The 24,901-nt window shown below is 37.2% G+C and overlaps 1 protein-coding gene across 1 annotated transcript; it reads right to left on the bottom strand.

Annotated features, from left to right (window-relative positions):
* Positions 1–20,379: 20,379 nt before the first annotated feature.
* LOC124158181 (piggyBac transposable element-derived protein 3-like) lies at positions 20,380–22,084 on the bottom strand. Its single transcript, XM_046533369.1, has 2 exons — positions 21,474–22,084; positions 20,380–21,391 (listed from the first exon to the last, which is right to left on the bottom strand). Coding segments are annotated over exons 1-2 (1,014 nt in total). The 5' UTR covers positions 21,476–22,084.
* Between the last annotated feature and the right edge of the window lie 2,817 nt (positions 22,085–24,901).

The raw sequence follows: 24,901 nt of genomic DNA, 5'->3' as shown, positions 1-24,901 counted from the left end.
TACATTGAAATAACGATAACAGAGAAGCTCCTCGATTCACTACGAAATGAATAAAATCAATCTGCTCAAAAGAGGCTTTCGTTTCCTGGTTTAAATTCTTCTTCTGGAATTAAAATAAAATACATTAAATATACCGTTATCTTTGTCCTAAATTCAACTCTCTGATATCTAGACAGAACAATTGTTAGAAAAAAACAAAAAAAAACATTTATTAAAGAAATAACCGAAGAGAAATAACCATTCCTTTAGTCATAATTTCACGTACAACTGCAGAATTCACAATTTAAAAAAAAGTAAAATGAATTATAAAAGTATTGTATGATTAGAAGTTATACCACAATGAGGAAAATTGCAAAAATAGAAAATCCATTCCTTTAATGACTATCTCTGCACACGTTTGTCGAATTTTAACCGAATTATCATCTGAAGCCATAAACTGCTAGCTACTGTACATTCTCGTAACCCTTAAGGTAACACTTAACGTGACGATTTACCATTTACCATTTGAAGTGTAAATCATGAAGGGAAGAAAAGGATGGGATAAGAAATAGGGATAAATATGATGATAGCATTAATTTAATTGATATTGTGACGACTGCTCACTTGGTATGAAATTACTGACATTCATTCCGTACAACTTCATAAATTATATAATAATAACACATAAGAAATGAAAAAATATATAAACTCACCATAAAAAATCAAATTAATTGAGAATGCAAATCGAATGAGACACAAATACGAAATATTTTGCAAATGCTGAATGAGAAACAAGAAATACTCATCTGAACGATATCATGAAATCATTAATTTCAGTTATGAAATGCTGAGAACCTACATATTTACCGAGTAGTTTTCAATGCATCTAAAAATGGGGTGTCTTATAATTTAATGGTCTCATTTACCTTCTGTAGTAATTAAAAAACAGAACTAAAGTGAATTATTTTACTTCGCTAAGTTCAATCATGCATCAAACGACCTGTTTTGGTCCCTTTCGAAAATGAGGACTTTTTCTTAATCCGAATGGGTTCTGTGAAAACTTTATCAGGATTATTGATGCACTACTGTATTTTTTCGAAACAGAATTTAAAAGTGTCTTAATTGTGGTAGCAGCAGGAGTAAACTGACGACTGATGGCCGCAAACGCCGACAAAATGGTGAGAAATTGTCAAAAAGAATATGCCTGCTCGGGTATTTTGCACCCAGAGGAGTATATAGTACCGTCGCGTCGGCAGTAAATATATATATGTGGATAGTCGTTCAAGGGCGAGACGGGAGACAGAATTCTCGAGGGAATGCACACACCAGATAACCTCTCCCGAAATCGTTTATCCCATCCACCGAGATATCGAGATTAGTTTTACGGCGTCGATATGCCGTGGGGCGGTTGGATGGAGTTCCGGGGAGAAAACACTATTCATGTGGGCGGTGGGGTAAGGGGGGCTTTAAGGGGGAGGTTTGTAGGTAGGGAGGGGGGTTGCTTGTGCGACGCTGACGCTGTGGAGGGGGGTAAAAAAAATGATAGCATGTTTTATGAGAATAGGGAATCGAAAATTTCAAATATTTTTCTTTTCGAAAGGGAATGGAAAACAACTCCATTGTGTTCCTATGATATTCATATGGCCTGCATGCAGATGCGATCGGAGGAATGTCACGGATTAATAAATTCCAATTGTGTGAAAATCTAATTACGTCACAGTAGTTAGTATAATTGAAAACGGTTCGTATGATCGCTCTCGCTCATTCAAATAATAATTTTTACACAATCAGACTGGGTGGACAACCCGTGAAACGTGCACAAGAATTTTTCAATCCCATAGGCTTCACTTAATATTACCAGATAAATTATGAGCTAAATAATAAGTGACTAGTGGGTTATAAATTATATGTTCTTCAAAAATAATTGTGCGTTTTATGTGAGTTTTAAATGTTTTCGAATTTTTGTAAAAAAAAGTGCCTTGAATCATATAATTTCCACACCACCACCAAATTGTGGTAGAGGCTTGATCGATGGCTTTGCGCCATTTTGTTCCTGAAATGGAAGACAAAGAATGCGTAAAAATTTTTTGAATGGCCTTTCTAGTGATTTTCATAATAAATGTTCAAAAAATTCATAATTGCCTTTTCTCAAAAAAATTCATCTCCCAATTGGCGAAAACTTTAATTTTATGCTCTAGATACATCTTCCTGCTTCCGTGCATAGTAATAAAACAAACCATTTTTCAATTATAGAGTATTTAAGCCTTTTTAAAAAACTCAGAATTTTTTAAGGATGCCAGCCTTTGAGGAACATCAAAATAATCATCATGTACTTGTCAAGAAACTTTATTTATTAAATTTTTAAAAAGGATTGAAAAACATATTTTTGGAAACGGCCTATACGAATATAAATTCATCGCTGATCCCTCACTGGTTCGCTCATATGAATTTCATTTCAGGTCCTACTTACCTTCTCGTCAAGAATATTTTGCTTATGAATGCATCTCAGTAGTGTTTTCCATCCTAGCGTAAATCCCTCTAAAGCAAATATCGTCTTCTGCAGCCTGCGAGATCACAGGAGCATAAATAATTTTTTGTACAATAAATAAATCTCACCACGTACTGAAAGCTAAAATCAAAAGTGGATGGGACTAAGATTCATCCCTTGTGTGAGAGACGCAATTTTTTTAGTATCTGGAAGAATAAAGTTCATAAAATCCCTACTGTGAACGTAGTCTGATTAATTTTGAATTACATCCAGCATATATAAGGATTTTGAGGAAAGGTACCCGGTCTTTGATGTCACTGTAATAATATAGTTATAGCCCAAAGGCTACATTATTTTAGTAGGGTTTTCAACCGAAAAGTGAGGTAGTATTTTTATAAAGAGTGAGTCAATCCTCACAAAAAATTAAAGAATAGAAATTTAGGGAAATTACAAATATGTTTAGATCCATGGGTTGTTCTAATATATGGGGTATTTTATGGAGAGCGTATAGTCTTTAACTTACCACCAACATCCCTTCACTATCTTAATTCCATTTTCCATATAAAAGTAATGTAAAAATTAAAGTGGTTATAGAAAGGAATGCATTTCGAAATTATTTATGAAATTAAGACGTGCAAAATTAATTACTTGTATAAATCATGAAATTTAGCTTAGTAACAGAGGATATTATAAGTTTCAAATAAGTACAAGATATTTCGAAAAATGAAGATTATAGATCAAGATTAAAAAAAAAACGTAAGAATACCCAAGGAATGAGAAAAATAAATAAAAATTTAATAGTACAGAATTAGTGAATTAAAAAATAACTAAGAAAACGGCACGCTAAACGTAGACAAGGAAAGCAAATGAGGAATGAAGGTGTTTGTGAAACTTAGAAGCACTATTCCCCAGCTATTATCGCTCACTGTCTTCCTTCGCAGGTACATTTTAAATACGCTATACTCTTACCTCGACCTTTAAGTCACCTAAAGCGGACGAAGAGAGAAAAAAATGAGACAAGAGAAGCGTTGGGGGCCTTCTCTTTCTCACAATGGTGTGAGCCCTTTCTTCCTCCACTCCGAGGAGAGGCAATCGATATTGGGCCCACGCTGCTGCCGCTGACCCGAGGAGGTCGCACAGGGCACAAGGAGACATCGACTCTGCTTGAGGCGGTAAAATGAAGGGGATAAAAAAAACGATAGTCGCTGGAGGTGCAAGTGAAATTGCCATGACGGGATAAGTCTAACACGCTTTCATAACCAAGGATGAAAAAAATACCAAATGCTGATGCTTATCCTCATAAAATATTCAATTTAGATCACTTCTTCAGTGGAAGCAGAACAAGAATATTTTCATTTATATCCACGAATAAAAGCCAAAATACATATATCCTCTGGTCGGTACTACGAATTTATTCATTATTCATACTAAAATCTGTCTGGATTTACGCAATCAAATTCGTTTTCAACTGCAAAATTTGAGGAATATGTAGATGGGGTTAAAAGGTCATTTTTCTCTGCTACAAGATATAAATAATAATATTAATAAGACACCATAAATTTTGATTGAGTACAAAAAAAAAACGTTTATCTACGAATCTCTCTGAAAAGTATCAAAGACTTCAAAATAATACGATCCTAGACACAGGTGTAAAATTAAATTAAAATAACACAGAAATTAAAGTAAAATAAATATATTATAAAAATTTTTATTGAAAATTTTGGCTTCAAGAATAATATTTTTTTTCAATGATGACGAAACAGCAAAAGTGAATCGAAATTATTTGAAATTGAATGATATATATGTTGTAATGAAGGAAGAATACCAAGCCAATAGTTTATATTAAAGTTAATGGAAATAATATGTGCTAAGGTTCACAAAATAAAGGCAGCACTAATGGCGCATTAACAACCTAAAGGAGCGGAGAGGTTAACTCGGAGTGGCAAACGGTGCACCGAGTTGACGTCAAGGTCATAAAACTCGATGCACGGAACGGAGTCTGGTTTGAGTAAAGATACGGCCGTCACGAACGCTTTGAGATCAGTAGCCAAAGGCAAATGATAACTTGATGATCGACGATACCGATGATACGTATGGTATGGTATTTAAAGGAGGCGACCGACGGCTGAGGTCATATACGCCATGACGTTAGGTTAGGCAATAAAGTTTGGAGAGAAACACAACGTCGAATGAGCCATGAGAGAGAGAAGGAAATTTCAATGGAATGGACTCATTAAATTTGTAACTAATTATAATGCATACGAATATAAAATCAATATAGCACTTAGTGATATTCTAATTAATAATCTCATCTACAACAGGTACAAATGAAGAACTATATTTACTGAAAATGAAAAAGCAATTACCACAATTTTACATTTATTAGTACTACCGGTTTCGCTTTTCAGCATCATCAGGTACAAAAATATCAAGTGCGCTACGCTTAAATAGGAAAGGTAGGAGGGGGTGGTGGGCGGTAAGGCGGGGGAAGGGGATGGAGGGAGGGTGTACAGTCATGGGGCTTGGGAAAACTGAGGATGACTGTACAGCCTCCCTCCATCCCCTTCCCCCGCCTTACCGCCCACCACCCCCTCCTACCTTTCCTATTTAAGCGTAGCGCACTTGATATTTTTGTACCTGATGATGCTGAAAAGCGAAACCGGTAGTACTAATAAATGTAAAATTGTGGAAATTGCTCCTGCTTTTTCATTTTCATTATGTCACGTTTCCACTCCATCTCGCCTGAAACCTCAGACTATAAACTATATTTTCATCCGTAACGATATTTAGAAGCCATCAATATGGCCCACACGTCGAGGATCCAATGAAATGCGCATATAATTCGTTTTCAGGCAACCAACTTAAAAGATGAATTATTTTTTTAATGCACCATTTATTGTTTATAATAATATGCTCGATTTTGTTTATCTTCATTTTACGGTGGGAGCATTCGTCTTTAAGAACGTAGTCATCAATGTGAGTTAATGGAATCATGCATGGTTAGGTATTCTGCAATGTCTAGCTGCAGCGTTTTTTTTAGTAATGCACAGATTTTTTTACGAAGCTTTTCACACGTTTATAACAGTGAGGTATCCCTGGATACAGCGAAAAAAGTATAATTCAGCTAGAATCCAAGAAAGCTCAAGAAACTTATCGGTATCGGAAAAAAACGTATTTTTTTACAATTTATGCTGAATGCTTGGGCCATTAGTTGCTCAAATAATTTTTTTGATGTTGAAAAAATATAATATACAATGTTTTCCTGGCTTACGTCCCTGTGATTTCAACGAGTCCTATATTTTAATAATCTTTCCTTCGATTTATTATTAACTTCATATTTTATGGACGCATTAATTAAAATGGTTTCTCAAGTTAACCTGGATCCGCCCAATGTAACATAAATGTCACACCCTGTATCGCTCCACTGTAATGGCTCTTGCATCGTTCGGGCACGGTATATTGTTGTGTTTTATACCTTATAAGAAAGAGGAAGCTAAGTGCTTCAATTCAAGGTAAGAATTGTCAAGTGAGAGTGAAGACCTATCCTTTGAGTACCCCTGGTACTTAGGTGCCTTCTCTAGACACTAAAAATGGACGTTCGCTTTGTGTAAATATTTAATTTTTTCATTAACTATATGCGCTACAGCGACAATTTTTGGTATGTATCAACATAATGATACAAAATTATTAAAAATACATTAATATGTTTGGTATTGCTTTCCATTTCTGTAATATACTCTGATAAATGTTACTGTGACATAAATGTCACATTGGGCGGATCCCTATGCAAATCTTCAAAGTTTCGAATTTTATGCTCTAGTTAGAATTTATTCCATTTTCAACGTTTTTTCCTTCGTAATCCCGCCAAAAGATTTATTATTTATCAATTAGTCGATAAATTTGCATTTATTAACTTTTATTCCGGTAATTACTTTTGAATTAAATTTTTTAATATTAGGGATATCGATAGCTCAGAGATATTACACTGTGTGAAGCCAAATAGCTTCCGGAAAACGAAGACTTTGACGAAGTACAATATACCTTATGCCACCAGAAGCAGCAATTGTCACTGATGAGGACATTGCAGATGACCAGGCTGGTGGACTTGTGTAAAATTTAACGGGAAGACAACTTCGGGCAAGAGTGGAGCTTGCTTTGCAGCTTGATAATGATAATACTAATGAATTTCAAGAGAAGTCCGGAAGTATTTCGGTACCAGTTAGATGTAAGGAAAAGGATTCGAAGTCAACGAAGCTTACATCACTTCTCCAATAGAAAAGAGTAAAAAGAGAAGCTGCCATTTGCGACAAGAAGGTCATTTTGTAAGAAATAGGGTATTCCCCGAAACAGATCTGCCTGAATAGAGGGAAAAATTAGGTGTAGAAATTTTTTAAATAGTTTTTTCGGGTGACATTCTTTTTTCTCATGGCAGAATTAGATAATTATACTACTTCTATTGTTTTTTCATCTTCTAGCATCAGTAAAGAAGAGATGAAAATTTTCATTGGAATTTTACTGTTATGAGGTTGTAACTGGTTTCCATCCAAGCAATGCTCCTGGGAAGATTCTGGGGGTGCTCACAACTCAATGGTTACCGTAGCCTAGCGTAGGAATAGGTTCTTTGTGATGAGTAGATACCTTCACTGTGCAGACAATACGATGCCCGACATAATAGACAAATTGTGGTAGCTTCGCCGCAGATCAATAAATTGAAAGAACGTTTCAGAGGGATTTTTCCCACTGAGAAAACTCTCTTTTGGCAGGAGTATTTTGGTATCCATCCTTGCATGTAATTCATTCGGCGGAAGACAATCAGTTTTGGTGGTTTTCAGAATGTAGTAAACATGAGACCCTTACCATTTCCCTAGAATATGAATTATTTATCTCAAAAAAAATATTTTGGGCGGATCCAGGTTAAAGTGCTTACCACTTTAACCACCATATGTCATTGTCCTGATTCCATGAAAAAACTGACGAAAATGACGCCATCCAATAGCTCGAGAAAGCAGCAAGTAGGATTGAAATATAACCATGCGCTGTTCAGAGCGATGAAACCAATTTTGAAGAATCGGACCTTCTTCTAAAGATTATATAATTCGCAACGTATGATTACGTTCGATTTGAAGAAAAGTCAAGAAATCTTATCGTTTTGATGTTATTAAAATCATGATTTAAATCAAACTCCTGTCCTTATGAGGCAGCAATCGGTCAAATCAGGCTTTATAAAAGATAAAATATAGCAAACCCACATCGTGCCTTCCACTGCGGCGAGATCAATAGCCTCAAATTCAACCTGTCCTTCCACGCAATGTGAACTAATTATTTTAATAATGAGGCATTAATAATAGGACCAAAGCGACAAGTCATTACACACTCAACCACCGTAAGACCTGCGAGTGAGGTAGGAGGCCATGAAAAGAGAATTAAACAGGACCCAATACTCTCGCACACGCTGCCTCTTTTTCCCTAGCAATAGTACTGACCGGGAATGCAGCGTATGGGGCGTATCCATGGCGAGGGAGTTGGAATGCACGAGGTACGTTCGTCACCCGATACTCCAGCGTCCAACCCCACTCTTTTTGCCGGGCAAAATAATAAAAAAAACCACTCACGTGACAAGACTCGCCTGGCCCTCAACAGAATGGAAAAAAATTGAAGAGGGGACGAAGCAGGTGAGGAGGAAGAGGTCTAGGAGAGGAAATTCAGGGGAGCGAAATCGGATTAAAAGGCGGAAATAGCCACTCGATAGGAGGGGGTCCAGTGGCAAGAGGGGGATTATCCGGCGGTAAATACGGGGGGAGGGGTTAGTATCTGTAACAGAAGAACGGCATCGGCCGGTTTATTTGGTGGAAAAAGAGAAATGCACTGCCGATCCTAGGAATCGGGATCGTTTTCAAGTAGGTGTAAATTAATTCAATATAAAAATTCCAATGTTTATCTAATTCCTCTGATTATGGTTAGGCAGACTCGTTCACTGTTGCGTTTGATGGCACCTGCTGTGCTGGTTAAAGAATGAAATCATTCATTAACCCTCTCTTGGTCGCGTGGTGTCTACCAGATGCCAGGCCATTTTCTTATCTTTGCCCACATCGTAGTTTCATAAACTCATATTTCTGGTATCTTATTATTTTATGATTCTGAAATTATCACCAATATGAATATATGTTTTGTCATACTTACGGAATTAATTTTGATATTTTGAGAATTTTATTCCGACTCACCGCTTGCTGATTGGGAAGTACTATAGGCACTTCGACAACCAAACCTTGAGTGGTTTATTAAAAATAGCGGTCCTTATTCCGGGAACATTTAAAATTTCTGCGTCCACATTCATTTTCATTTTCTCGCTATATCTTCTCTCCCTAGTAGTTTTCTTTTGATCATTTTCATAAGTTAGTCAAAGGTTGGGTCTGCTCTCACCTTTCTTAATCATACTTCGATTAAATGGCTCTGTAAACTTAAGGAGAATATTCTTTTTCACTTAAGTTTTATTTTTGAAAGGGCAGTTTTTCCATTATTTTCGTGTAGATATTTTAGACGGTGGGATAATTTGATGCCTAGGATATAATTAGCAATAAAAGAACCTTCGTTGTTTTTTAAATAAAAAAATATGTACTTGATAATGGCGTAACTGCCGGAAACGGTTGTAATTTTAAAGAAATTGTAAAAGTAATGAAGTGTCTTTCATTACTAATAAGGAGGCTTTCCTCCACCCATAAGCTTCAAGTTTCAATTTAAACTAATATATAACGTCACCAGTCAATCGAACAGCACTTCTCAGCATCCATTCCTCACTGAAATAATCATCAGTTAAAAATCTAAGATTAATTTTCCTGTTATATAACGTTTTCATGGTACCTTTAGTTTTACGTGCTATTATTCTCTATACTTCATTGTTTGTTTCATACATATCATCGTAATTCTTTCTCTTGCCTTTTGATAACGTTGATAGTGGTTATCAACGGCCACTATTCCACAAATCCTCTGGGACCTTGCGGTCTGCAGAAACCCAAAACCTACCTGGAGAAAGATACGGAGAAATAATCCCTTACATGAAAATTTAGTGTAAAAAATATTTTTTTTAATGGCATCACATCCATTCACGTAATAACGAAGTGGGCATACCTTCGTATCTTCCCTGATTACCAATGACTACGTGCGGGATATATTTATGCCTTTCTATCATCTTTTTCCTGCTAAGTGATTATGGATATTGGTTTGAAAGAGCATTGGTGAGGAGTGAATCAAAAGATCAGAAAGATGCTCCTTCATAATTAATGCGTGACTTTGAGCCCCCGCGACTTTTTTGCTTTTTACGATTTCATACCTACGTGAGCTCCTCCCATCGCATGCCAGCGGCCCGCATTCAGCTTTTCATTTTCTCGCCATACCTTTTCTCCCTTGTAGTTTTCTTTTGATCATTTTCATAACCTTCAAACCGAGGGAGATTCTTTTGAAGTCGTGCTCCCTTGAACATGAGCCCCAGCCAACCATATTTCACCTTGAATTTGAGTACTATCCGAAAGGATTTTGACACATTTCTTGCAATCAGCGGGGTTGTTCGTATGATGCATTTTTTTGCAAAGGCTACCTTCAGTTAACTACGTGAATAGATGTAATCCAATCAATAGCAATAATCCTATGATACTCCATTTCCATGCAAAGGGATTATTTATCGGTATCGCTGTCCATCTACCACGTACATGCAGAGCGATACATAAAAATAGTCCCTAAAAATACTCCACGGCTCCAGAGGCTTTGTGAAATAGTAGCTGTTTATGACGGCTATTTTAACTATCAAAAGGGATGAGAAAGTATGCGATGATGATGATTGAAAAATAACTGTGCATAATAACATGATGAAGGTTTGATTACGACACACAAACGCAACAAGGTAGTCCCACTAAACGTGAGTGGGATGCGATAGGAAGGAAATTGAAATTTTAAGACTTAGAAAATATATATATAAATAGACATTACCAAGCAGAAAGTACCCTAAGTGGAAGCAGTAAGCAGCATTTAAACTTGTTCCATTGCTGTTCTCTTCCATGAAAATTGGAAAAAATATATTTTACACGAGAGCAAATAAATTTAAGAAAGCAAATAAGAGTAGCCGCTACGCCAGTCTCCCTGCTTGGTAAATAAATATACCGCAAGGGACGTTTGAGGGCCCGATATTTTTTCAAACAAAAATCAAATTATAACAACTCGTTACTATGTTTAGTTGCAATGTCTACTAGAGACAAATTTTGTTTGCAAATTCAACATTATCAATTATTTTTACGGAGTACAAAGAGAGATATTTGGGATTATAAACTCTACATTATTTATAATCGCTAATTTTTATGTTCATATTCCAATAGAGCTGGATACTAACGAGGACTAGCATTTACTTCCCACGCCTCAACCCTCCCCTCACTCTCTTGCTCTCCGTTGTCTCTTCTGGCGGCGTCTTTCCTTTTATCCCACAACCGATCTGTGCAAATGAATGGGGCGTAGGCTCTGTGTATATCTGACAGTAATTAGTCCCCCCTGCGCTGGGAATTCTTTGCGTCTTTTTCAATCTCGTGGATCAACGCATTAGACCTTACCAAAGAATCTTTTCCCTAAATGAATGAGAAAATAAAAAGTGGGAATGACAATCCTAAGGCCTCATCATCCTTTCGGAGCGGTGTTTGTGTTTGCCAAGCAAAGAGATTTTCTTTTGAGCAATGAATATCTTACAATGGATGATTATCTATGTTTCAGCCAGAGGCAAACGAGTGATATTCTAAGATCAGACTCAACTGTATTATTGTAAAACATTATTGCAAAATTTAGTGTTATAAAAAATTTTCCATTCCTTCTCACGAGCATTACCTGCTAATTTTATAGTTCGTACATTTAATCGTTTACTTGTGGGTCAAAATAAAATTTCGCGAAGAATAAATTTTAGTACTTATTACCAGATAATATATTTCTTATCACAAAATCCTCATACGCAGCTCATACGGTAGTTGACATAAAAAATGGCATTCTAAACGATACGGTTTTATCCCCAGAGTTATGAAAAAACAATAAGACTAAATATTAAATATTTAACACCTACTTCATAGATAGATATCTACAAATTCAATTGTATGAAATTGTATTGAGTTAAGCCATTGAATCGGTTGGTGCTTTCAGGAGAGGTAAGTTAGCTATTTTCGTCGACCGGAATAAATTTTCAATTATTCATAAAAGAATACAATCTGAGGTTTCAGGCTAGATGGAGTGGAAACGTGAAATAATGAAGAATGAAAAATCAGGAGCAATTTCCACAATTTTTAAACTTAATAGTACCTACTTCCGTTTTCGCTTTACCGGTAGTACTATTAAATTTAAAAATTGTGGAAATTGCTCCTGCATTTTCATTCTTCATTATTCATAAAAGCTTGAATTGGTGGACTTTTCTTCGAAATTGGCGATTGTGTTTATCAGCTTACTGGAAAAATCTATATCTAAGATGATAAATTCCTTTAAATTATAGGATAATTGAAGCTGACTGATCAATAGAGTCATAATATGAGCAATGTGTACGCTGGGGATGTTTACTCTGAGCTTTAAACTAAATTTCAGTAATAGTGAATAAAAGGGACTACAGCCATAACGTGTGTTCCGTTTTCCTATGATTACCATCGACTTAATATCGAACTAGTTCATGCATGACTCCAGACTTTTAAGTTTAATTTGCGCTATTTCAATAAGCTCTAAAGGTTTTATTAATTAAACCTGTTCAATACATTTCAATTTTAGTACCGCATTATATTTAAGCTAAACAAAGAATTCCAATAATTATTTCGAAGTTATTTAAACAGAAAATTGCTATATTTATCCTAAAAAGTTACGGAAAAATTGCCATAAAAAGTCAGTAATCAACGGATAATTTAAATCACCGGAGAAAATTAGTCTATTTCTGCTAGTGTCGCCTAACAGACGTCGTAGCTTCAAACACGGTCTAATTAACGGGAGTTGTGTTGTTCGTTTTTGATGATAGCCGCCAATCCTGGCTTCCGAATTCAAGAGCGCATAAAACAGAAGCCGTAGAAGGGGATACGGTCATTCAATCAATGTGTCAAAAAGGGTTCACTGAGTTAGAACGAGTGATTTGTCCACGGAAACGGACGAGGGGACCTTTAAAAAATGAAGCGGGGGCAGGGAACTACGAAGTGCCTTGTGAAGGGGATGATTAGGCTGGGAGAGTTCCCGGAAGTGCGAGTGAAAATTTTCCAAAAGTTTTCGCGGAGCAGGGAGGATGTAAATTCAAAGTTCATACGCGGTGTGATTTTATTTTGCCTTCGAAGACAAACACTTTATTTTTACACACTTTTTGGTTCCACTCTCTAAAAAAATTTCAGCTTTGAAAGAGGTGAAAGGAGACGTGGGAGATAACATTTTAAATTTTGTAGAGAAAGAGTATCCTATAGTCTGTGGACGGCAGCTAATATTAATTGTCAAATATGGTAAATTAAAATTAAGTTCATCAAGTACGTATTAGAGTAATCCAGAATTCAGCAAGCTATTTGTTCGGTTAGTTAAGTGAGGTAGGGAAGAGTGAGAACAAACAAATACAAACATAATAGGGTGGCTTCCTATTATTTTTTACTGCTTAAATCGAAAGATTATTACTCCTGGAGGACGTATTTCACGCTCTTAGATTTTTAAATGACGATATCTATCTTTCGCGATTAAATGAAAAATGAAAATTTTCAAGCGCGCGAGAACGCGACCACTGAGTAGGAATGCTGGGAAAACTCCGTGTGACGTCATTCTGGTTCCCGCTGTCGCCGTGTAGGTGACCTTGGGGCGAGGCTCTGAGCGCTGATACGACGCAGGATGCTAGCAGGTAGCAGAGTACCATGCTAGCTGGTAGCGCTTGGCTTAAATAAGGATTATTAATACCTTATCAAACGAAGAGAATTTTCCGACCTTAGCCAGGCTTAATAAGTGATTATTAAGACATGTTTCCCTGAGCTCTGTGCCTCATGCATGCACTGGTAATCTCAGACGATGTAAAACTCCTGTCTACTAGAATAGAAACTAAGTCCTTGTGACGCCACGTGGAGTGGCATCGCATGGGCGCCAATCTGGCCTTTTTCAAATGAGGATAAAATTGGCCATTGCCATTCGTCTAAACTGGGAATTCTAAAACCAAATAATTTGTATATTATGAATACACAAATGGTGAGTAACGAATCGCAATCAATGTCTTTCGTTTTCTTTGATGAAGTTAACTACGCTATTGGCATTTCTTAGAGCTGTTGCTCTACTATTTTTGAGCAGGAGTTTAATTATTCCGTCGGTCCTTGCTCTCATGGAGTTTTTCCCAGTAGAGGGATCGGTTCTTATGATGAATACTTACAGGGACACATTTCCACTATTAAGCCAAGCTATAATAAATTGTAATTGACCATACGTGCAACCGATCAATGCTAATTTTCTTGCATAATGAACTTTACATCTATGTCAAAAATTATACACCTTAATCTGCGTATGAACACAGAAAACTTGGCGACATTTATATCCGATTTAATAGAAATGATTGCAATAGGTATTTGGCTCCGCCTGGCCGCATGAAGTTCTAAAAGAAGAAATCATAAGGGATTATAATTCTTACGAGAACAATTACTCGAAGGTATTGGCTTTACAAATGGATGAAATGTGGAAAAGAAATGTGGAAATGACGGAATAATCTGCGAGTTAATTCTAATGATAATCATAGATACATTAAATTTCTTTCATAAATATATTAAAATTCTTTTTAAGTATTTTGAATTTCGAGAAATTAGTCAATATTATCGAGTCACATTATAATATCTCACATGAATTTCCCTATTCGATAAGATAACATCATTCATCTAGGATAAAAATTCCTTGCCCAGTAAAATGTCTTGATCAAAACCCTCTTAATATATACAGTAGGCGAAGGCAAGATACGGTAAAACACATTTACAGTAAATATCATTTCTACTTCTATATTTTGATACTGAGCGGGCGAATTGGAGTGATTAGTCGAAAGAATAGGTAGAAACCACTGGTAGATACGTTTAATGACGGATAACTCTTAACGGTGAAAAGGGAATGGCATTCGGATACTGTGTTCGTAGAAAGGTAATTATTACCTTTTTTCACCATTCTAATTTAACTAAGTAAACGCTTACATACATTGATGTGGTTTAAATACCAATTTAAATTATGGTTTCTCAAATGTCCTGCACTTACATCTACACATTACCTCAAATCATTGAATAAAAAAAGTAAGGGTCACTCAAACTTGGTATGGAAACTCCAAATACGGATGCATAACAAACAGCTAGTTTAGTGAAAAAAATTAATATTCCGTCATACAAAAACTACAGAGCTTTAAAAATCACTCGGGCTGGTTTTTAGCGTGGAATTATCACACTACTTTAATGACAAGTAGTTTCACTAGCACCAGGAATTTCTGTCCACTCTAGTAGAAACAAGATCTTACTCAAAATATAGCAGTGAATTTCCTATCTTTCACTGCACAAAATCTGTATTAAAGAGTAGGACGTTTTTATTTCTCCTCTAGTGTCACGCATACACAGCAACGGTAGATTGGCATTGGGAATTGTGCTGGCGGGGTGCAGTTAAACAGACGGGTGCCGAGCAAGACAGAGATGAAAGGGAAGTCCCCGATGTTAGTCAAACATGGGGGTTGAGCTCCGCAATTAACCGATCGCGTGTTGGCAATAAAAGATGAAAAACTGAGCGGCGCGCTTAACGTGAAGGGTTGGGGGCGCTGTGTGCGGCGCAATGAATAGTTGGAGTGGGAGAATATAGATGGAGTGGGAATCGGGTGAAAAAAGTAAATGAAAATAAAACGGAAAAAAAGAGTGAAACAAAGCATGCAAATGTTGTACTCGCTCCCTTTTCGCTCCTTTTCTTCTCTCTTATTGGCTGGGATCACGTCACCCCGGAGCAGGCTAACCAACCGAAAAACTTCTACCTCCGGTTCCATAGAAAAACGTACCGGTAACACATTCAACCCTCCCAAACATGCGCTCTCACCCTAAAAAAAAAAAAGAAAACCCTTTTTCCTTTTCCCTCCGTCCATTTCCAGTTGAATTGCTGTCATCACTGTAAGAGAGAGAGAGAGAGGAAATGAAATAAAATGCAAGCCTTAATTTCCCTCTATTCGACCTTTTGGCCGTTCTCACGGAAAAATACTTTGGAATAATGAAAAAAAGTTTGTTTGCCGGAGCTAGTTGATTTCGTTCGTATTTACCCAAGGGTGAACATTCCTAAGATTCGGAAACTCCTGACTCTCTGTCCTATCAGCCATGCTTGACTGCTTTGTAAAAATCACTCCAGTGTGTCCACTGGTGATGGGTGACCAGGAAGCAAGCTCTCGAAAGGGAATGCAAAGAATGTGAAACTACTCCGGAAAACGGGTAAACGGACGGCACTAATTTGCGTAATTGCTTATGATGAATTAGTAAGTATTCATAGCCATCATACACAGGCGAGCTATCGGATATTAAGAAATGAATTCCTAATCTAGGACCATATCAGTTTGTGTCTTCAGTTATGTCTGTCACAATGACCAGTCTGTTATTGGGAACTTACATTAAATGCTTCAAAAGCTAATCATATCAAATACCTGTGGTATATATTCGTGTCTACAGCGCGATGCAGTTAACGGCGAAATGTTTAAAATTTCAAGTTCAGCTCTAATCGTTATCTTTACACAAATATATTTTTGATATACTATTATATGCACAAATATTTTTTGATGTACCGTGCATTTAAAGTAGAGTAACTAAGTAAATGCTTCAGATTTAGAAGAATATAATCTTCTTGCTGAGAAAAGTAGAGCAGAACATCTTTCAACATGAGCGGGAAGAGTTTAGTTAACATTTATCAAGTACAATGTTTTATACAAACTTAGTATTATTACGATTTTTATTGCTAGCCATTTCTTAATAATACTTATCAAGATAACTTATCAGTGACACTTTTGTAATGGTGTCTTGCTTTTTGTATGTTTGTGAATGTAATTATCGCAACACAAAAATGCATTCAATAAAAGTTCAAGTTCCTCCGGTGTTACTTAGCCAACAGTAGTGGGTATTATTGAAACCGCACGACCAGGAAATGTCGATGGAAGGAAGAAAGGAAGGTTTAATTGGCTATAAAATAACGCATTCCGAGGGGGAATTATCTCCATATTAGAAATGTATCAAAGTATCTCCATACTAGAAATGATTATTTGCGTATTAAGAATGCGGAGAGAAATAATGAACACAAATCACATGAAAGGATGATAAGCCAAGGGTTACAAGTGATATTTTTCTCAATAGGGTTAGGTAAAGTTAATTGTTAGAAAAAATACACAAAAACTTGGTTGCCATGAGAAACGAGTGAGTCTCTGTTCTGTGCTGACATCGAGTGGAAAATCAAATTCACTACTAAATATCTAATTGATCTGGTTTGTTTTCTATACCTAATTTCTGTACCTAACACAGCACAGAAAAAAATAAATCACTTGTACTCCTTGGCTTCTCACCCACTCATATATAATTGTCTGCATCCCATTCAAAGAGGGCTAATACGATGATTTTTAATTACTGAAACCAAAAATGCCTTAATTAATGTTTGGAAGGAAATTTCTTAGCTTTTCTACAAAAACACACACTTTATTGCCGACTAGTTTCGGTTACACTGTACCATTTTCAAGACTAGTGATACAAGTCAATTTCTTGTACCACTTGGCCTGTACTGCGGTGCTAGCAGACTTGATGCACTGAATTGTTGAGGCCTTTACTTTGTAGAATTCCATATTTAATGTTTAATGTTTACAGTACAGCTTACAGTACAGGCCAAGTGGTACAAGAAATTGACTTGTATCACTAGTCTTGAAAATGGTACAGTGTAACCGAAACTAGTCGGCAATAAAGTGTGTGTTTTTGTAGAAAAGCTAAGAAATTTCCTTCCAAACATTAAATATGGAATTCTACAAAGTAAAGGCCTCAACAATTCAGTGCAAAAATGCCTTAAGTAGATCTCCAGTACTTTCCACAACTAGTATAGAACGTGATGAGTCACATCCAAGTCCTCCAAAACGTATATAGTATTGCTTCTTAGCTACTCTGGCAGAAAGCTTTCGATGATGTCTTTGCAACTTGCCAGCAGCATTTTTGGCACATATTTTCATGTTTCATTGCCTCCAATCATGAAACACTGATCCTATGGACCGTTTTGACCATTCCATGGGATCAGCGGAAATCGTTCGCATCCACGCTGGGTTTTAACAAGAGCAAAGTTGAAATTCTGCTATCAACTTATTTATTTCAAGAGATCGGAGTAACATACTTCCTTTTAACCTGATATGAGACAATGTAATTGCCTACACAGTAAGGTAAATATTTGGCCAAAAATTGTCTCAGATGTTGCTTGATCCATTCTTCAGGAGCGAGTGAATGTATTGATGGACAGAAACAGGGCAAAGGGAAGAAAAATGGGGGTGAGCAAAATTTGTAAATTGCGGGACAAATTGGCAGGGTCAATTTGTTCACTATGTTTGTAAAAATTCAATCGGGGTTTTAATAAGAGCAAAGTTGAAATTGCTGCTATCCACGTACCTATTTCAAGAGAGATTAGAGGCACATATTTCGTTTTAACCTAATATAAGACAATGTCAGTACACAGTAAAAATCGTCCCCGATGTTGCTTGATCTATTCTTCAGGAGCGAGTGAAGGTATTAATAGACAGAAACAGGGCAGAGGGAAGAAAAATGGGGGTGAGCAGGAGTTGTGAATTGCGAAACAAATTGGCAGGGTCGAAAAATGTATTACACCGCCGTCAATTCCACCTCAGCCCACGGAAATCTCGCCCCCAACACCCGATTGAAGACGAGATGTCGTGGAAAATACTGATGATATTGCCATCGATCAAATGATTAATTTCCATTTAATATAAATGACCAGAGTGTGTTGTGGGCAACATGATTAAAAAACACACATGAATGCAAATAAATACGTGGAAGCAATAAGAGGAATAGTAAATCCATTAGTATGATTTTAATTTTGAGAAGGTAGATACTGCACGACTTACCTGCCCAGTAAATATTGTGCTTTCATAATGGCGGACCCCCAAATCTCTTGGTTTCGCGAAAGACTTCTTAACCCTTTCTACTAAAATTTATATTCTTAATATCGTGAATATTCATCATATTTCATGAAATACGAATTCTTTATGGATCTTATGGATGTTTTAACATTATAATACTTTCAAAATATATTTATTTATATATTATATATATAGTGTTCCCCTAAATAGTGCAAATATTATGGAAACCAGATGATGAGACTCATTCGTCACTGCTTAATTTAGAAGTTCATGACGAGACGGGCTCTTCATTTCGGCGCAAGGGGTTAAAATCGTAAAGCTAGGTCTAGTGTATAATGTGAAATAAAAGGAATACCTTGATACTTGATAATGTTCCGAACACCGGATACCGGATAATGTTCCGGATAATGGAACGGACACCTTGATGATGTTCCTCTGTAGCGAAGCCATGGTCGGTCTCAATAAATTACTATGTGGAAATAGCAAAGTCCATCTATTCCTACGAAAGGTATAAATGTGACCTTCACTCGCTCCTGAAGGCCTAGTTTCATGGTACATCAACATGTACGAGTTAATGCATGTTTGTGTGAATGATTTTTGTGGAACGGAATGTGCGAATGCGTGAACGAAATTATAACAGGTTTTATTTTCCGTTCATGCGTTCACGCAAATTGGTTGTTCCAATTATCTCCGATGAAATTAACCCATTAGTGCCCAAATGATTTTTTTTACAAAAATTTCAATTTTTTAACCTGAATTACTTTATATGAACTCATTGATACTAAAAAAATGATTTTTTAAATTTTTTGCATTTTTCAATGTAGAAATATTTACATGCAACTCAAGTTGCTCGTGGGCACTTGAGTGAACTAAATTCAGGATCTTCATTAGTATTGTAATGAGAAAGATACTTTTTTTTAAATGTTACATGTTAGTCATTTTATTCTTTTATATCACTAATTCGGATGCATCATAGATACAATGAGCATAAAATATTAGAGTTACATTTTTCAAAACAGTTTTTACCGGGTGTTTCCACCATGTACAAAATATTTCGTCATTTCTCATGAAATGCAAGAAAACATTCTGGGTGTAAAGAAATATTACATTTTTTGCAAATGTAAACTGTTCTTTTTTTACACTGAGCACATACTTTATACTTCGATGACCCTTTAGTTATCAAATGGTCTAAGTGATCAGTCCTGATTTCCTCAGCCCCCGTATGTGATTGTCTAAAACCACGTCCAGCAGATGGAGATCCAAAATGCCTCATCATGTACAGAGCGCATTCTCGTCGAAACTGTAAATAGTCCATTGTACTCCCCACATGTCGGTGTAACAACCAGCCCTGAACACATGACACGTCTACTGCCCAGGCGAAAAATGGCCACCACCACTTTTTTGTCCTGATGTTCACCCTATACATGGCCAATAGTTGGTCACATAAATCTACTCCTCCCATGAATTTGTTGTACTCTGCAATGGCAAGAGGAATAGGAACAGTAACATTTTTTTTCTCTTTCCTTGAGTAACGGTTTACAACCTTATTTCCTCCCTGGATACAATTTGTCATCATTGTTACCACTGCATTATCGTTCCAGCGAGTAACAAGTATGTCACCATTGGTTCTTTCCTCCATCGTTCCTCTAGCTTCTTTTTTGAATTTATTTTTTTCTGTTAACTCATTTTCTGCATACTTCAATCGATTTTCACGTAGTGTGCCAGTCCCTCCAATTTGCATATCCTTTAAAGTGTACAGTAACTTTTCAGATGTGAAAAGGTTATCGAAGAACAACCTTTAACCTTTTTCTAGTTGACTCTTTTCCAATAAGCCCACAACTACAACTCCTCCTTGACCAAGATCAGACTTCGGGATTCGAGTACACAATCCTCCATAGGGCTCTGCGTGAATTATATGGCCATTTGATTCTGCCAGACACCATAGTTTGAACCCAAACCTAATTGGTTTTCCTTTTATAAACTGCTTTGCGCCATGTTTTCCATAATATGGAATTATAGTTTCATCAACACAGCAGTTCATCCTGGGAGGTAATAGCTTAAAATTTCTGTTTAAAAATTGAAATATTGGCCGTATTTTATATAATCTATCAGAAGTATCAAGGTTTGTGTTGTCTGCTAAGTGTAAGTAGCGGAGAATATCATCAAATCTATTCCTTCTCATTGTTTCTCTGACAATAGTGACATTGCAGTCATCATCTGTGTTCCAAAAGAGGCGTTTTCTGGGTAAAAAGTGGTATCCAGAGAATAGCAATATGCCAAGAAATGCATATATCTCTTCACTAGCTACGCTGAATCCATGATTCCCTCTCAAGTTCGCATACATATTTGTTTGTTCTACTATGTGCAACACGAAATCCTCAGAAAAGAAAACCCTAAAGGAATCAAAGGGTGACTGATTGATCGAGAATCTACTCGGAGTTAGAGGGGGGATAAACTCAGGTAATTTAAAATTTAACTCAGTTAAATCGCGCGACCATTTTTTTGTTGAATCTTTTAACTTGCGTTTTTTGGCCATCCTTTTGCACCCTTTGTATGTCGACGGTTGCTCTGACTGCGATTCTTCAGGCAGAGTTTCCCTCGAATGAAGCTGTCCTTCTGCATCCAAAACACGTCGTGGTAGATGCGTTGGATCTCCAGTCACTTCCGCATCTGATTCATCGGAATCTTCATCCGTAATAGCCTCAGCACCTTCCTCCGGTCCAGTTATAATTATTGTCTGCGGCCTGTGTTCGTCACCCTCTTCCTCAAGTATATTTATTATTTCATTTACGGTCAGACGCTGTCGAGACCTGAAAATACATCATTTAAGTTTATATTTACACGGGAAATCGTAAATTCATATGATATAAATAACTTGTTAAATGAACTTACATTTTAAAAGAATGTCTCAATAGACGAACAGTCTCAGCAAGAACAGCCCTCACTGCAAATCACTCGGCACCTACAAATGCTAATAGCAAAAAAGCTAGTTCATAAATGTTATAGACGTTTAAAGCATGGAAATGATCAATATTATGTAAGGTAATGTGGGGAGTATGCGACCCCTAAATAGCATACATCAATTTTAACTAGCTTAGGAAAATTTTCTAGGCTTGCTAAAACATGAGATTCAATGTATAATATGTAGGTGAATCACTGAAAAAATTCTCTCTCTATACGGCGGGGAAAGTGCGCCCCCCCATCTAAACTAAATATAATACCCGAGTTCCAAAATTTAGAGTAAAGCAAGGAAAACCATTCCATAAAGAAGAGGAAACAAGATACAGTTCTTACCTTACACCTCCGATGCGTTTATTCTTAGAGAACTGCGGTGTCGCCTCTCATCAAAACCAACTAAGACTACGAGATGAATGGACGGGTATATTTTCTAAGCATGTGAAACGAGAACTAAAGGGATAATTATTACAAAGTTGTTGGCTCTGGTTCCATTACAATGTATGGAATATGTTGCACTACCGCCACCTGCTTTGAGAACAGAAATACGATCTTCCTCAAGGGAGGTCGCACTTACTCCACCTCACCTTAACATTTAGTAAGTAATACATAAGAAAAACCTTTTTACACCTTGTTGAATGCATGGGAAGAACTGAAACTGGTATTCAATCTTTCAAGGCAAAGGAGACAAATTCTAAGGGAAAGGCAAAAATTAGTACTACTATGTGCCCACGAGCAACTTCAGTTGCATCAAAAGTTTGACCATCAATAAAAAAATTATTTTCTAGCCAAATCACGAAATATTTTACTCAAAGAGAATTACATATTTACTTACCATTTTGGAGTATTCAAATCCAATATGCATTCCGCTGGACAGATGGTATATATTCCCGAGCAGCACAGAGTCAGAAGCACAATTGGCGGCGACGGACCCTAAAAGGGTCGGCGCAGCAAAGCACCGTTATCTCTTTGCTTGGACGCTTTTAAAAAATAACCTAGTTAGAAGAAGGAATAACCCTTAAATAGGGTATTCTCCTGCATATTTGTGAGCTTCCAGGAGGGAAGGAGAATTTTTTTTCCTTGATGCAACTTAAGTTGCTCGTGGGCTTTAATGGGTTAATTAGTGGACGGCAAATTATCATCTTAGACTCTGTAAATACTCCGCGTGAATTTTTCAAAACATGGTAAATAATTATCACTCGTTGCACACTTTGGAGGAGCCACTCAATTTTAATTATTCCTTAAAATTAGACTTTGCTATTTCCACATAGTAATTTATTGAGACCGACCATGGTTTCGCTACAGAGGAGCATTATCAAAGTTAAATTAACGGAATACCTTGATACTTGATAATGTCCGGACACCGGATACCGGATAATGTTCCGGATAATGGAACGGACACCTTGATAATGTTCCTCTGTAACGAAACCATGGTCGGTATCAATAAATTACTACGTGGAAATAGCAAAGTTTTTGATCCTCCTATTCCTACAAAACATGCGATGGAATTTGCCTTACGAAAGCTCCTTTGGACCGGATTAAAAATCGTGAAGCGAATTTATTAGGCATTCATATTATCTTTACTCGTATTTGGCATTTCTCGAAAGGCTCCGTAAAAGATTGCAACGGGAAAGATGGACAGGGAAAGAGCAGGGAATGGGAGGAAGACGTGTGAGATAGTGGGGCAGCAAGAAGGCTGAGGGCCGAGAAATGTATCACACCGCCTGCGAGGTGTCGAATGCGGGCTCTTCATTCGGAAGGTGTCAAGGCCCGCCGACCACTCCAACCCTCCACCAGCCCCACTTAAATCTCACACTTACCCACCCCCCCCCCCCCCCCACAAAACCACCCCATGGGCTTAGACATCTCCTTCCTTTCTCTCCTGTCACTGACGTCTCTCCCACCCCCATCACTATATCTCTTTTCTCTTTATTTCCCTTTTTTCTCTCTCACTCTCGCTACCAACACCCCCACCCACTCCAAGGACATGCAACACACTATCCCCCACCTCCCCACCCTTTCCTTATAACTCTATTTCCTTCCTTGAAGGCCACATCTCTCTTTCTGTCTGCCCCACGACATATCTGCGAGGGCACCCTGTCCCTTTTCGCCTTTTTCGGATCTCCGAGGAACGTCAACCTCCCTCCCTCCTTTTCCCGTCCCCCGACTGAGTTTCTATATCCACATCTTTCTTCCTCCAATGTTTCTCTCCCATCCTGTTTAACTGTGAAGCTCCCGGTCGTTTCGGACGCGATAGGATATTGGACGCAGCCGTTGACCTCTCACGGAGGTGATGTACGAGGAGCGTTTCTGGAACTAAGGCTCTACCCAAGAGAAAGACGGGTTAGTAATCTTACCACAAATAATAGACTTATAATTTTTTTTGGAATGTTTCTCTTCGCCTCACCGTATCTGAGAAACATTCACCTACTCTAGTTAAAAACCAGGGGCTGTGGGCAGTAGCCAGGGGGGGTCAGGACCCCCCACCCCCGTAATATAAAAACACAATCATTTTCCTTCATAAAAGAAAACAAAATATATAAAAATCATGAATTTACAAAATACTTCTTTAACCAATAAAGTTTTTTAGACTATGAAAAGTGTTAAAATTTAGTTTTAAACCCATTACCTACTTGGTACCCTGTTTGTCAAAAATTTTCCCCCTGGTTTTGGACCCCTCCCGAACGAAACTCCATACGCTACGCCACTGACCAGAGGATAAACTCCTCGACGGTTTTGTGTCATGTTCCATCAAAAATCTTTTAACCATGTACTTACCGCTAATTATAGTAATTTATTTGAATCTGCGTAAAAGCTTAATGACCTATTCTTAATGGTTCAAATATTTTACACTAGATTTTGGGCATCATATAGGTGGCTTTCAATCCCATAAGTATAAAATATATGTTATAAATATTTAACATTAGGAGTTAACTGAAGGAATATTTTGTAAGAGAAAGTTTACACAATCATAATTTAAAATTTATGACACCACGTGCAAAAGTGCGCCTTGTTTTGGCTGGAGGGAAGGTTTCTGATGCCCCACTCACAAATGTATGTAGCCGTGAAGAATTCCATTGAGCAAAAATCACTTTCACGGCCAGAAAAATTATTCTTTCCCTCTAGAATACTGGTGTGTAAAGGTTGCGGCCATACTTACCGGCATAAAATTAATGTGCGGAGCAATGTGTTGAAAAAGAAGGAGAAATCTACGCGCAGAAAATAACTCAAAACCCTCCTCACTAGTCCGGTGACGGGTGATGTTGGTAATAGCAAATTCAGGTAGTACATAGTAGCAAATTCAGGTAGTTGCTCCGTGAGATTTAACTGCATGAGTTTGACCCGGCACTCATTTATGTCCTTAA

Source organism: Ischnura elegans, chromosome 4, assembly GCF_921293095.1.
Source record: "Ischnura elegans chromosome 4, ioIscEleg1.1, whole genome shotgun sequence".
In the NCBI taxonomy this organism is placed as follows: domain Eukaryota; kingdom Metazoa; phylum Arthropoda; class Insecta; order Odonata; family Coenagrionidae; genus Ischnura; species Ischnura elegans.
This window is presented reverse-complemented; position numbering and strand designations above follow the sequence as displayed.